At 42.8% G+C, this 15,876-nt stretch overlaps 1 protein-coding gene across 1 annotated transcript in view; it reads right to left on the bottom strand.

The window, feature by feature from the left end:
• The window catches only part of GYS2 (glycogen synthase 2), a 41,409-nt gene extending 35,150 nt beyond the window's left edge, over positions 1-6,259 (bottom strand). Inside the window, exons 1-2 of the mRNA XM_068190682.1 lie at positions 6,034-6,259; positions 5,668-5,893 (exon numbers count right to left, since the gene is read on the bottom strand). Coding sequence (XP_068046783.1) covers positions 5,668-5,788 — 121 coding nt within the window. The 5' untranslated portion in view covers positions 5,789-5,893; positions 6,034-6,259. The remainder of the gene's footprint in view (positions 1-5,667; positions 5,894-6,033) is intronic.
• Positions 6,260-15,876: the final 9,617 nt, after the last annotated feature.

Below are 15,876 nucleotides of genomic sequence, written 5' to 3'. Positions count from 1 at the left end.
GTCTGTGCATAAGGTTTAATTGACAGTGGAGGGAAACTGCAAGTGAAACTATGTATGTAGGAAGTGTTGGGTATAACTTAAAAAAGACATCTTGAGAAGAACAGACCAATGTCTAGAATAATGTATTGATTTTTGAAATTACACTTCTCTATAGCAAACTCAAGGAACACATTATATATCCTTTAAGAGATAGTTTCTACATGCCCAGTTGCTTTGAATTCCCTGGAAATATTGGTGTCAGTAAGCAAAACATTACATATCCTACTGAGTAACAGAGTAGGGGTTTACATGTTCAGCTCACAGAATCCTCAAATTGCTTCAACAATTTGGTAAGCCTTCTTTTTCTTGTCTAATACAATGTTTTAGGTCGTACTATAAACAGGAAACCTTTCCAAACAACAGGGATGTACCAAAAGTTTTTCTATGCTGCCTCTGAAATTTTGTACTTTGAAACAGGGTTAAAGCAAAGAAGAAATGATAAAATGAGAAATCAATAGAGAATCAGTAGAAATCAGAACAAGAGAACTGGTTTGGTATATCACAGATAAGGGGAATTAGCATTAAAATTTTGATACAGGAATAGTTTAGTTTTCTGATGTTCAACAAAATACTTTATTCAAAATATTAAGTTTTAGTCGTTTTAAAACATCCTTGAAATAAATATATTTCTATTATTTCTTTTTAAAACATGCTTTTAACCTTTCCACCAATAAATGAAATCAACTTTAAAAGGAAATCAACAAAAAATCTTTCCCCCCATTTATCTCCTTTCCATTCTTCCTCTTTTTTTTTTAAGGGAAAAAATAAACTGGCACAGAAAGGGGAGCTCAGATATTTGGGAAAGAAGGATTTTGTTAATTTAAGGGAAGTTTGTTGTCTTTATACTGACCTCTTTAAAAAATAGAATATGAAACCAAAATACTATCTCAGAAAGTTCCACAGAATTATTTTAAAAGTCTAAACCTTTTTATCTGTGTAAACACTACTAGAATTTGTCTAAAGGAGTTCTCTGCATCACTCCAGCATTTTCTTTTTTCCTTGTTTCAAGTCCTGCTGCATTATTTCTTTTGTATATTTAAAATCCAAGCAGCAGTTAGAGCTTGTCCTCCTACCCACCCCACACTGCAGAAGGACACAGTGAAGGAGCAGCAGAAACCAAAAATGAGGGAGAGAAATAGGAAGTGAACGGTGGAAGTGAGACAGAGGTAAGTGGAGATTGTCACTGATCCTTTCCCACACAGAGAGAACATCAGGATGATTCCAGGGCTGTGCAGCTTCTTTGCTATGTCCTGACCAGGCCACTCTGAATGCATTAAAGCTTCCCTGAGAACCATGAGAGCCACAGGATCCATGGGAGCAGCGTGAGCCCAGGCTTGGGATTCAAACTGCCACAATCACTCTCACATCAATTGTTTCATCCTTCTCCTCAGAATGTGTCTTTGATCTGCACAGGTATGATAAAAATTCAGATTGAACTTGTTTTTAACATTTGATTGGAATCTGATTGATTGATTGATTGTCTGTTGAGGTACCATTAATAAAATCAAGTGGCAAAATGTGTCAGGTAAAAAACAACCAGCATCTTTAGCCAGCAGATATTTTTCCTGTGGTTTTTGAGCTATGTTTGTGGTCAGGACTCCTCAGAAGACAGATCTCCACACTCTCTGAAATTCTGACATTCCAAACATATTCTGAAATAATACTGAACCATCGAAACTTATGACAGATGTCCACAATTGAGAAGCTATTTCTGTGTGCATCATCCCCAGTGCACAGGACTTCATTTGGAATTGATTTGACATTGATATTCCACCCCACTCTATAAATGCACAGAGCTCTGAGGCTGTTCTTATGCCAAGTTTATGCCAGCACATCCCCACTCCCAAAAGGGTGTTACTTCAGCTGTGTCACAAATTACAGTAATCACCTTCTCCCAAGGAAGTTTCATCATGGGAAGACACAGAGGAGGTAAAATGCTGGTCCTACTGACTTCAGTGGATTCAGGATTTAATTTCCAAATGTCCAGTTTTTCACCAGAGAAACTGAACAGAGATCTCTGCTCCAGGGAGAGCTGAAACAAGTTTTGTTTTTAGCACAGTCTTCGTTCCAATGGGGATGGAATAAAAATATTTGAGATTCATCTACCAGTGACTCTTGAGCTAAGCTGTTCACAGCTGAATGATGACACAAACTGGCTGTTTGCCCAGCATTTTTAAGCATTCTTCTGTTTTCTATCTAAAAGCTGTGAGTGGTACAGCAAGGGATACTCATCTAAATATCACTGGAATTATTTTCAAGACATCTTTCTAGAGAAAAGAGCAGATCTTGAAGATTCTCTGCCCTTCTAACCAATGTGCCAGAAATCTCACTGCAGACAAACTCAACCCAGGCCCAAAATCTTCATAGCTTGGTAACTACTTCTTTTGTGCTCCTGTACTTAAAGCTTTTAATGGTCTTCATGCTATGGAGGAAAGAAATCAGTCCTTTTTTCCACAGCTGTATGGTCAGACCTCACTTTACTAGAGCATGATGGCCAGGAGAGAAAGGAAGAGTTAAAAATGCTGACCTCCCCCACGATTACCACCAGATTTGTGGCACTGCAGTGAACTGGGACCCTTCACTGCCTGCATTTTTCCCCTTCTGCCACAGAAACACTGTGGATCCACTTCACGTAGGGTTTTGCCCATCAGTGAAAAGCCAACTAAAGTGAGGAAAATCTCAAAAAAACCCCTACACATTTCTTATTTCTTTGGCAGAGGACTTTCAATGCCAGAGGATTTCAATATTGTGTTTGGTTTAGGTGGCAAGTTCCCTCCCATGTGACTTGGGGGAAGGGTGAGGGAGAGTAATACTGGCAGATGAGCCTTTTTTTTTTCCCATTCTCTCCTTCAGCTACCTTATCTTTGTTTGCTCCACACAGAGAATAGTGAGAGCAGTAACTGAGAGGCCAATGTTTTCTGTGTCAGAGGTTGTAACCTAGCCCAGGCTGCAGCCAGGACAGAAAATACAAAAAGGAAACATGGAGAAGTAGAAACTCTGCCTTGTTAGAGCATGTATTAAATTATCCATTCTTAAAACAAAAGGAGAGACAACTTCCCTGTTCCAGCTGCTGATAAAGAAGAGATGAGACTCTGGAAATGATGGATACTTGTAGATCTCTGAGCCCTGAGTTCATACAACCATCTTGTTCTTCCCTACAGCTGCACCTCATGCCTCAGTAACAACCAGCACCATCAGGGAAATGCCATGGAATGCTTGCTCCCCCTCTACAGAATCAGGTATTCTCCAATTTGCAGGACCCTCTCACCATCCCTGGCTCTGAAGATGTTCTGCTCAGCACCTGCAAAGGTCATTGGTCACAGTGTGTGGGGATGGATATCCACCTGTGAGCTCTGCTATCACCTTCCCCACAGGAAAGAGGACAATTCAGCCTGATTGCCAGTGCCACAAAAGAAATGGAGGCATTACTAAGAAGCAGCACTGGCCAAGGAGGAAATGTACCCAAGCACCTGGTGATGCACCAAAATTAACACAAAGACTGGGACTTGCTCCTGTGGGCAGCAGCAGCTTTACACCACCTCAGAAATGCAAACCAACTTCAAGCTGAGCTCCTCTGACACACCTTTGCATTGCCAGAAAGGAAGAAAGAAACCTTCATGTTAAATGCTCAAAATTAGCTTGTCAGGCAATAAATCCAGCTAATGTTTATCTTGCCCTCTATGTCAGGAACATGTGCAGCAGCACAAACACTACAACATGCAGCAGAATTAAATCTCTGTGTGGTCAGCTTATTTCATCAAATAAACAATTTCTCCTTCTAAAGGAGCTAGGAAATATACAATACAAGGTAGGTGTAGTTTTGCAAGCTTCCATTATTATTTCCTAAACCTATGTATCTTCTGGGATGACTCTCCCTGTATTTTGCTGTCTACTCTCTCTCACAGTGCCCTAACATTTTCCCAGAACCCTTTACAAAAGTTAGGTCACCAGGGAACAGTTCTCACCACGTGACTTAGACATTCAATTGCCTGAAAGATATAGGAAAAAAACACCCGGTATGAAGAATTTACCAGAAAAATTGGCTGAAAAAGGATTATAAAAGGGGTTTTGCACAGATGTTTCTAGTCCAGTTTGGTTAATGGAAACTCTGCACAAGGTCAGAGTCTAATGAAGAAATTGTTTTCCATGCCATGTTCCTTCAGCCCTGTCTGAATATATGGGCTTGGAAAGTGGTGTAAGCAAAGGCACCTTATTTTTAAACACACTGAATAAAATTGACTTTATTAATATTAATTCTCTCATAAAATGTGTGAATAGTAAATTTTAGCTGTGTCAGTTGATTTGGCTCCAGTGAAGTCAGACAGAGCTCTATGGATGATTAAAGATTCTCTACATTTTGTACATGCTCTGGGAAAATCTAATTGGGTTATCTTCTCTTAAATATCTTGTGTGATACCTACAACTACTGGGTCCAGATGACTCAGAAAATATGTATGCTGTGGAGTTCAGAGAAGTTAGTGAGAACTCCTGAATTTCCTAGATTTCTGCTGCCATCTGCTTGCCAGAGCCTTACTTATGCACACTGCAAAAGTGAATGCTGCATGCTCCCAGTTGTGGCTTTAATAGATTAACTCTAAAAACTTGGCTGAAGCTACTGAAAAATAAGCCCACAAGGATTCAAACTGCCAAATCTACTCTTTCTCACCTCTGGGTATTGATAGGGCTCACCACCCTAAAAAGAGCAATGCAAAACAGCAGAAAGTATCACAAAACAGTAATTCTAGTTTCCCCATGAGGATAAATCCCAGCACTGCCTATTCCTCTCACACACATTTCCTCTTTAAAGTTAAATTCTTAACAGTTTACAGATCCTCTCTCCTGATTAATCTCTATTTATCTGCCAGGACAGTAACAGACATGAGGTCAATCATTTACTCATACTAATACTAACTCACTTTTGCAGTGAAAATGGAAGCTTGCAGAACTACACCTGCCTGAAAGGGGATGATCTGATGAATGAATTAGAAATGGAGGCAGTAGGATTTTTGCCTAATAAGCAGCATGCCCTTTGCCTGACCAGCAGCAACCAATGAACCCCCTGTCTGGCAGCACCTGTGTTTGCAAAGAGCAGTCCAGAAGAGCTTCAGCTGGCACACAAAGCCTGCTGGTCATTGACTCCTGGGTTTTGTTCAGTGGCTGTGACACAGCTCTGTTTATTTATACCCCTTCCAGGCCTGGCCTCTTTTCCACACTGCTCTAGAAGGCTGAGGGGGGACTGCTAAACTGCTGTGCATCTGATCTTTGTTGTACAGCTCATTTCCATGCATGACATTCCCAAGTGAATTTGCATGGAAGGCAAAACCTAAGTATGTACAAAGCAATTTATACAGCTGCACACTCAGACTTATCACTTAGATGTTCAAATCTCCTCTCCCTGGTGGTGGATCACAAAAAGACACAGAGACATCCTGGCTGTGCCCATCCCACACAAGCCCAGGCAGATGCAACCCACGCTCAGCATGCACAATTACACACCTGCACTTCTTCCAATCCAGCAGCTCTGCAGCTCTCTCCAATCTCCCTGTGCATGCCTTTCTTCTCCAGCCCTTCACCCCTCCCTCCAATCCTGAAAAAACAGCAATGCTAACCCCCAAGTGTGGTACAAACCTTTGTTGGTAACTTCCCAAGAAATTTCAAAGAGCAACAAATCCTCCACGGGCAGGTCTTCATCCTCACACTGAAGAAGCCCATTCAGAGATGTCATGGACAGGGATCTTGCCAGTGGCATTTTCTTCAGCCCCTGAGTGCTCGCCACACGGGCCACAGCAGTCAGCAAAGGTCCAGGTCCCGTGGCAGTGCTCTGCAGTTCTGGTTAGAGCAGTCTGCTCGTGTGCTGGGATCCCAGGAGAAAATTATTCAGATAGCTGGGAGCTAATGGGTTTAAACTGTCTGACCACCAGCATTAAATTGGCTCAGTGAAATCCTCAGGGCTTGAGAAGCAGCTGCTTGGAGAGGTAAGAATTTAACACTGACCTAAGAAAGGTCTCAACTGTTTTGGGGCCACAGCTCTTTTTCTTCTCTCAGAAGGAGGTAAAAAAATGATTTTGAGCTCCTGAACCACAGCATTCAGTCTCCACCAGCACCTCAGGAACAGTTGACATTGGAGGGTTGTAAAGTCAGCACCGCCCTGAGCCAACTCCAACAGGGAGGACACTTTGAGTTCACCACCTGATTGGAGTCCAGCCCCTGAGTCCTCCCCTCGAGACACACCCTCCCCTTACACCCGTGGAGATTTCCTACCTGCTGGCTGGCTGCAGGAGTTAGACTCATTTTACACAATGTCTCTCGGGTTCCTTGCCAGGTTAAATGCTGTTACATCTTTTTCAGTTCAGCAGTCTGTAAGCTTGAGTTTACCTCATCTCCTACCTCCACAGTGATCTCCAGCTCTGTTCCCAGGACTCTGCGTCAGCTGTTGGCTGCTTTAGCAGCTTTGCAGCTCTGCCAGCTTTTACAAAGCTACAAAGGCTCTACCCCTGTTTTGCCATGCACTCTGCCCCTCCTTGCAGTCCTGTCCCTGATTTTCCACCTGTTTGGTTTTTTTCTATGCCACAGGTCTCTCCTGGCCTCTGGGCTCATGTCCTCCACCCAGGGAGCTTAGTGAGTACTAAGTCAGGGCACAGCATGCCTCTGTCTTCTCCAACACAGAGCTGAGATGCTGCAAGCACTGAACACACATCTACAGAGATGCTGGTCCCCAGCTCACAGCCTGAGATTGTCACAGCTCCCCAGAGCAGCTGTCTGCTTGCTAGATGCTTATATTACACATCTGGCTGAAAAGCCAGTGCTTCTGGGACAGCTGTGCAAGCTGAATCTGATTCTCAGCTTAGAGCACAATCTGCCCAAAACCCAGAGTTCAGCAGGGAGCAGATCTCCAGGTGAGCTCCAGGACATCTCTGGCACTGCGCAGAATACCACTGCACCAGCAGGCATAGGGGGAAAGGCTCTGAGCTCACCTAAGGCAAAACCAGTCCAAGACAACTGGTTTAGGAGACAGGCAGCCCATCAGCACAGAAGTCTCTTAGACATAATACATAATGCATGGCACAGCTGAGCCTGCCTTAAAGAATACCTACCCCCCAAAAGACTTGCTCTTCCACTTCCACATTCCATGCCCTCTCTGCATTCATGGCAGTCAGACTCATCTCTGAGCTGGTGGATACAGCTCACTGAAAAACCCTAAGGGTGCAGAGAAGTTTTTTTTGCAGATTAAGAACTGGAGCTGTCTCAGAAAAGAGCCAGGGAAAAGGTAAGAGGCCAGGGAAAGATTCAGGGGTTTATTGGCTGAGTGTCATTTTGTCTCGATGGTTTGAGTTGCCCTATTCACCAGTTTCTATAAAAAAGGCCTGGCTGAGAATCATTATTTTTGGAGCAGCTGTGGCTTTTACTACCTGGAGTAGGTAGGAAACCAGATCACACCACAGCTGAAAACCCATGCTATTTAAAAGAAAAGCCAGTAATACATTAAGGCTCACTTCATTTCTGAGCACCAAATCTGCCCAAGTCACAGTTTCATGGCTTTCCTGGGACATTCACGCTGAGGGTGAGGCCTAAAGCTGCCAGGTGCACAAAGGCCATCTCAGGTGAGGAGTGGAGAGCAGAGAACAAAGCAGCTGACAGGTCCATCCCCATCCCACACGTTTCCTTCACCCTGTGTAAGTGAATACACAGCCAAACTTCTCATTTTAAAGGTGACGGGTGCAGTGAGCCCCTGGCACCCCTCACTGACTGCACCGAGTGTGATCCCCCTCACTGCGGGTAAATCCCAGGAGCTGCAGCATCCCCGAGGGAAACCCGACGGGTTTGTGGGTGTGGGGGCCCCATCCCCACTGCTGGCTGGGTACCACTGGCTCTGCAGGTCTTCACACAGCTCTCAAGGTGCTGAAATCAAAACTGTTCACATCAGTTACCTCTCCAGGGACCACAGAATGGTCTGGGTTGGAAGAGACCTTAAAGATCTCATTCCATCCCCTGCCAAGGGCAGGGACCCCTTCCACTAATCCAGGTTGCTCCCAGCCCGTCCAGCCTGGCCTTGGACACTGCCAGGGATGGGGCAGGCACAGCTGCTCTGGGCACCCTGTGCCAGGGCCTTTTAGCTTGAAGCCATCACCCCTTTTCCTGTCACTCCGGGCCATTGTAAAAAGTCCCTTTGCAGCTGTCTTGTAGTGTCCCTTCAGTCGGTAATAAAGTCACTGCAAAGCCTCCTCCAGGCTGAACATTCCCAGTTCTCTCAGCCTTTCCTCATAGGAGAGGTGTTCCATCCCTCTAAAAAAACCCTCTAGTAGTGATGCCAGATAACCAGTGACACTGGTTCACTGACATACCAATGTCCCTAAGCATTCAAAAGCCTGAAAAACATGCAAATAATTTTACAACAATTAACTAAAGTTGTAGCAGCAAATTTTTCAAGCTCCTCACATAATCTGTGGTTTTCAGGTTCTTGAGTGTCACGTTTTTCCAGCTTACGTTTGTAATAAGATGATAATTCATTTATTCTTTGATATTGACAAAAGATTAAATGATTCCTTAAACCTTGGTGAATGAGTTAGAAAGAATGGTCAGGTACCATGAGATAATTCCACAAGCACTGGCAATGCCATCCTGAGTGAACCTGGGAGTAACTCACCTTTGGCAGTTTGGAGATAATGGAGTTTTGAACAGATAAAAAGTTAAAAAGTGCTCAGTAGCACAGTAAACATCAGCATTCCTTTGTATTCTGAGTACATTTCATTTTAGCCAATCTGCATGTCTTAAAGAAGGAGGGTTTTTTTTCACACAATGCTATCCCAAATTCCTGCTCTTCTGCTATTAGTGAGGGAAAAGTATTTGAAATGCCCAGAAAAGCAAGCTCCAGCATATAATCCAGAAACTTTCATCCCTGCAAATGCTCTTAATTGCTAGAGGGCAAAGGGCCCTATTAATTATATTTATGGCCTGGAAGGATGAACTGTGGGATATTTGGGTGCAGCTGGAGTTATCTGGGTTTAGGGCCATAAAGGAGGTTGTGTGTTGCTGTGCACATATAGTAAAACACAATAAAAGCTTTTCAGAAAAAAGCTGTATTCTGACATTAAGAAGGGCAGCCTTTAGCTGTCCTCCACGGGAAGTGCAGCGAGGTGCAAGTGCTGAAAGGGACGCTCTGCTGCCACTAGAACAATGTGTCATTTTTGTCACAGAGGCAGGGAAAGGTTGTGACTTCAGTCATGCAGTTTGCTGCTTTTTCACCAAACAGAGGCCAGCTGCTGAAGTGGGGAGATGGAAACATACCAGAAAGACTAGCTTTTAAAATATAACATTGATTAAAATATTTCCCAGAAATCTGGAAACCAGTGAGACTGGTTTTGAGTCCAGCCTAACTTCTCATATTGTTCTTATCACAAACGACATTGTGTACATGAATAATACATTATTCATGTGTTGCATTTCTGCCAGACACCAGTTGTTACCCCACCAAATTCTTTTTCAGCCCACAGAAGTGAAATAATTTTGTTTACAAGAATACTGGACAATATGAAGGCTGAGCTTGTAAGGTCTTTGAAGAGAAATATACAAAGTGTTTGTATTTTTTCCCCAAATTTCCTAGAGTTCTAGGAGAGAGCAATGCGGGGATGATGCTGTACATTCTGCCCTACCTAAATCTCATTTTGAAACTGTTAACCTCTAGGCTGTTTTCATGTCTGCACACTTTGGCCCAAGTCCTATTTGGGTAGAGCAACTAACACAGTATATCACCCCAAGAAGTGAGTTGTGGATGTCGTCTTCATACCACAGTCCTTCCCCCAGAACCACTCCAGACAACCTTTTTTTTTCTTGGAATATCAGCCTCAGTCTCCTGGCTGCAAGTGAGAAGGTGCCTGTAGGGGAAGAGACACTCTCCATGTGTGGAAGTTTAAGAGGAGATCATTGTCTAGGGCTGGCTTGCTCTGACAGAGCTGGGGTTTCCAGGTTTGTCTAAATTAACTGTGTGGAAAAAAATCAGACATGGATGTTAAAAATGCGTAGATATTGAGTCACATTTGCGAGGCGGAAAGGACAGGGGTTTGCAGCAGTCACTGAGGCACACACACTGTACTTGTGACACAGAGCAGTAGGTGGCACTGACGGTATTCACATGAGCTCCCCAGTGTCCCTGTCATTTTGTCATTGCAGAGTTTAGGGGAGATCAGGGAGGGGCCCAGAAATGCTCTAGGGACAGCCCTCCTTGCCTGCCTGGCAGCAAGTTCACCTCATTCCAGCTGAGAAGTGGTGGCCTTCGCTCCTGCCCTGTCTGTGCAAGGCCAAAAAATGCTCCGAATCTCCCACAAGTGGAGAATTTTTCTTCCAGTTAGAGGACAGGCATGTCGAGTAATCCTGTGAAACAGCCAGGAGGCAGAATGGGCTACAAAACATTTGAGGGACACAAAGGATTTTTCTCAGTGACACCCGGTATGTGTTATCCTAAATTAGGAATTTGAGAGTGCATGGACTCCAGGACACAGCAAACCAAAGACATTCCTGTCACCTGGTCTGAGAGGCTGACATTCCCAGCGCTGCAGAATATTTTGGCCTCTACTCTTTCATCCAGGAATGACAATGAGAGCCATCCTGCAAATAACAGCTTGCCATGGGCAAGTTTAAGGTTAATCTTTTTGGACTTGGCTTTGGAAAATTATGCCAGAGTAGCTTGACCACCCAGCTGGATCCTGCAACTAGGATAAACATCAGAATGCCACCATCCTATTTAAATTTTAAAATAAATGCTGTGATAAGCAGGTATCCCTCTGAGGGACTGGACTGCTCAATGCATAATCCGTGCTACAATTCACGTGTGCCATTTTCCCATGTGGGCAGAGATTTGGGAATGTTTCCTTTTGAAGTCACCTCACCCCAGGCACCTGAGGTGATCTCCTGACAAAGGAAGGACATACAGGTCACATTCTTGGAGAGGGAGCAGTGTCCCTGTCTGCATCTCCAGGCAGGCACTAGGCATTAGAGACTAAAAAAATCCCAGTAATTCTACTGGGAAATAAATGCACAGGCACATGCAAACAATTTCGGAGAGACACCAAGACTTTCTGTGTGATGTCTGAGATGGCTGTAACTTGACAAATAAAATGTAAGCCTCTTTTCTACTGTTCAGTGCCAAGCCCCCACCTATATTCAGACTGATATACAAAGACAAACACTTTCAAAGGTATACACACGTGTTTGCTTTGATAATGATCCATTTCCTGAGGTCAGCACAGTGCTTGTATCATATTTAGCATAGGAATGTGTCAGTATGTTGGTGTAACTTGTGGCATTTTCTCCTTAACTAAAAGTTGTAATCGTGGAGAGACAGAAGCCTCACTTGCAAAAGATCATAAAATCACAGTCTGGTTTGGGTTGGAAGGGACCTTAACAATCACCCACCTCCAACCCCCCTTCCATGGGCAGGGACACCTTCCCCTATCCCAGTTTGCTCCAAGCCATCCAACCTGGTCTTGGACACTTCCAGGGATGGGGCAGCCACAGCTTCTCTGGGCAACCTGTGCCAGGGCCTCCCCACCCTCACAGGGAACAATTTCTTCCCAATATCTAATCTAAATCTCCTTTCTGTTGGTGTGAAGCCATTCCCCTTGTCCTGTCACTATTTGCTCTTGTAAACATATGCTCTGGAAGTTTCTGGTTTTGTCCTGTCTCTTTGCTTACAATAGTTCTTTTTCCTTTCTGTTACATCAAAGTCAACTCTTCCCAGGTTTGTTTTTGTTGTGATTTTTGGGCTTATATTTTTGTTGGATTGGCATTTTTTTCTCAGGTTAAAAGGCTCAGAATAGGCATGAATTCTTATTACATCTATTATCTTGAGTGACCTTGGAGGAATTGTTGTCAGGGCTAGCAGCAAGTGGCCACTGCATCATTTTACCTCTCTGGCTGCAAACCAAGGTTTCTATGCTTTGAAAGACTATGCTGCAAACAGAGGTGCAGTGCTGAAAGAGGCATTTCCATTCATTCAGCTGTGGAAGTACAGTGAGGACTTTATAAAAAACAGGTTATGCCATGATAGACTTTTAAATTAAAATTTAACATACTGAAAATTAACCCCATTCAACAAGCCACTTAAGCATAAATCCTGCTCTGTGCAATAGAGGCACTTGAGCTGAGGTCAGTGTAGTCTTAACATCTTTTCTGCCTCATTGAGAGCCACTCTACTGTCTTGAATGCACTTGAAATATAGAAAAATAAGATATTTCTGCTTATTCTTCTGTCTTTTCTCTTTAAAAAACTCAACCAAACAAACAAAACCCAGCAGCACACAGAATCAAACCAGTACAGAAGTAACCTGAAAATTATTTCCTTCTGCACAGCAATTTGCTATGGGGAAAACAAACTCAGAAAAATTAACAGAAGTTCAACAAATACTCTTCTAGACTGATCTTCGGTCAGAGTATCAGGGACTCCACTACTGTGGGTAGGAAAATCAAGTTTGATGTGGTTCTTAGGCTGATTCCCAGTGATACTGGGAGAGTATTCCAGTATCTGGTACTGGTGGAGACTGCTGAGTGAACAGAGACTTTGGAAATTATTGCATTTCTGTCTTATTGCCCAAAATACAGAATTAGCATCTCAGAGAAAGCAGTATCTCAAGCAAAAGTGCTTTTTTTTTTTTTGCTTCCCTTGTATATTCATTTAGTATATCTCACAGAACAAGAATTATCAATATTTCCTTCCAGAAATCAGTATTGGTAGGAATCCACATTCATGCTATTTTGACAGATTTTCTGGTCTTTTTACCTCAGGCATTGAATGTGTAAACATACCTAACAAAGTTGAAGAACTATTAAAGAGAATACCATAAAGAAAAATGTATTTACTCAGAAATCTTACTTTGCATAGCTGGCTGGTCCTTGTTGCTTATGTTTGCAGGTAAATTATTCATTTCAGACACTGAGCAAATCCAGCCCTCCTGAGCCTGACCTCTCCAGCAGACCATTCTAAGTTAATGATTTGCACAACTCCCTTGCACAGAATAAACAACTCACACAGCAATGGTATCTCAGGAGCAGTTTATAAAAATGTGGCACACCACAGGGACTGGTGTGGATTTTAGGAAGGCCCTGGCTACTGTAGTCTGAAAGGCTTTGGAAATTTTGCCTTGCCTAAGGCTGGATTCACACACATGCATTAGGGGAGAATTGTTCATAGAAGAAAGAAATGCCCAAAATTAGACATTGCCCTGGGAGGCCACAGGAGCACAATGTAAGGATCTGACCCCTAGATGTTTCTGGGCTACTCGCCACACTGACATCAAGGACTTCAGCATCCACATTCCACTGAGAGTTTGTGGCTTAATTGGTCTGACTTATACCTGTAAATCTGGGGAAATAGCATTTCTTTGCAGCACAAGGCTAACATGAAGTGTGTAAATACAAGGTAACAGGAACTCAGTGAGCATCTGAAGTCACCTAATTACCATAAACCACACTTTTAAGTTAGCTGGTGTGAAAGTCATGTAAGCACTACAAGTCATCAAAATACATTTATAAAATATTTTCATCCCTCTGCAGCTATGTGTTCTTTTTAACACTCACTGTTTAAACGTGCCTTCAATTCCCTGTCCCAATTTTATCCTTTGACTAACAAAAACGTACATTATTTAACACTAAAAGGCAGTAAAATCCCTTGTGTCTGTTGTCAATATGTACATTTGTAGGGTAATGAGCCTGACTTTCTGCTCTGCAGCCAGTATTTGTGCACCTGCAAATGTAAGGGTGTCCAGAGCCTTAAGGCAATTAAAATAACATTACTGATCTTACCCTGTGTGAGAGAGCAGAGGAGGATGTCCTCACTTTTCTGAAGAGTTTTGAAGTGTTTCTTCTTGCTGGCTGCACTACTCTGTCCAACAGCACCACAATGTTCTCTGTTGGGCCAAGGAGTGACCAAGGTACCTCTTGAGACACAGGAATGTGGCTAAGAACCTGTATTGCCTTTCTTGGGACAAAACAAGCAAAGTTCATGTATCAATGGCCTGAACAAACGAAGCATACAGAAGATAAACATGAACCTACTGTATTTGGATAAAAACCCACAGATGTCCTATAGCAATATTGTTATTTAGGAATTTGTATGGTTGATATAAGACTAAACTGTGGATAGACTCCAAATAACAGGAGGTGATAGGCTGGTATTGTATAAACACACACAGGGAAGCTATTCTACAGCCATGCAGTTGCAAAGATAAAAGATTGTGTGTGGTAAGATTCCTAAGAGAAAAAAATCACAGAATCATTGATGTACTTGCATAGGTCTTACAAACATCAGTGGATGCAATACCTGAAGAGCCTATTTATAAAAACTTAAAATCCATTAACCTAGGACACTCATTCCTATTTAACAATTTGGAACTAATCCTCCGTAACACCCAGGATGCATATTCACTGCTGCCTAAATTTTTTAGACTTTTCCTTCATGATGTCATATCCCCAAAAACAGCAGTTGAAAAAAAGGAAAGTAGAAAGGAAAAAAGGGTAGTTCAGTGAGGTTGCTGATGTGCAAGAAAAGTTCTCACCAAGTAAACCAATTTTTCTTCATTCCTTCAGTTCCCTCCTTCACCTGTATCCACTTAGTCTTTAAACAGAACAGATTTTGGCATTAGCTCTCTGTTTGCTTCATGTCTAGCATTAAAGATCTTGTTAAGTCTGTGATCACTAACAAAGAAAACCTCCCCTGTGGACCTCGAAGGGACTGAAGTAGCTGACAGACAGCAGGTGAGAGAACCCCTCAGCTCAAGCACCAGGGCCATGTATGCTCAAAATGTACCTTTGGGTCTCAGTTTGCCAACCACAGAACAAGGTCTGGCCCTACATTTTGATGGGTGAGGATGCAGTCAGTGAAAAATCCTGTTTACTGTAGCCAGGTGACCTTCAAAAATCAATATATAACACCACCAGAAGGGGAAAGGGCTCACTCCCTGTTCTCTGAGACAGCTGACGCCTCTTCATGCACATCAAGAATCCTGCAAGGTCCCACAACACAACTTTGAATTACTTCATTGCAGAGAAGAGTGCAAGAACAAAGCCAGAAAGGAACTGTGCAAGTTTCCTCTACTAAATGTGCTCAGGTGAATTTTCCTAAAGGGTGTGTCCTGAAAAGAGCAGCACCTTGTGCCATTTATCTCCTAAATCCAGCTGATCATGAACAGTTCTTAGCAGTAACTTTAATCCATCCAGGTGTGGAAAGCCTTCCAGTAAGATCTCCACACCAAGCTAGGAAAGCTGAGAATATAATTTTCTCCCTCCTGTTGGCAAAGAAGCATGGAATTTAGCCTGTAACTAAGAATAAAACATCTCCCGAGGTCTCCCTGGGATACCCTTTGTAAATAATGCTGCCAGCAGCACTCCATGAATATTTCAGTAACTACATGATCCTGCAATATAACAACACTTGCATGATCTTCCCTTTTAAAAGCAACCACAAAAATTAAGTAACCTGCTTGTGAAAGTGATTTAGTCCAATATCCAAAGCATTTTAATGCAGATAGAAAAGAGCATTAAATTGCTCCAGCATAGTCTCAGACCATTTGTTATGAAACAAAACTTAAAGGCCCCACAAGACAGATGGATTTGATGCTGTCTGTCCCCTGGACATTTAGGCTGAGCAGTTCTATTTTATGGTTAGTATTTACTCCATAATGGTAAGTGATTAAGAAATAAATTTATGATTTTTTTTAATCTGCTCCCCCTCCAAGTATATAAAGCCTTTAACAACCATGCAGAAATTTAGAGATTTAAGACCCAACTTGGCTTGTTTAATAAACAAGACCAAAACCACAACATTCCAGTGTAGGTCCAGAAAAAAACT

Source organism: Anomalospiza imberbis, chromosome 5 (genome assembly GCF_031753505.1).
Source record: "Anomalospiza imberbis isolate Cuckoo-Finch-1a 21T00152 chromosome 5, ASM3175350v1, whole genome shotgun sequence".
Lineage (NCBI taxonomy): Eukaryota > Metazoa > Chordata > Aves > Passeriformes > Viduidae > Anomalospiza > Anomalospiza imberbis.
This window is presented reverse-complemented; position numbering and strand designations above follow the sequence as displayed.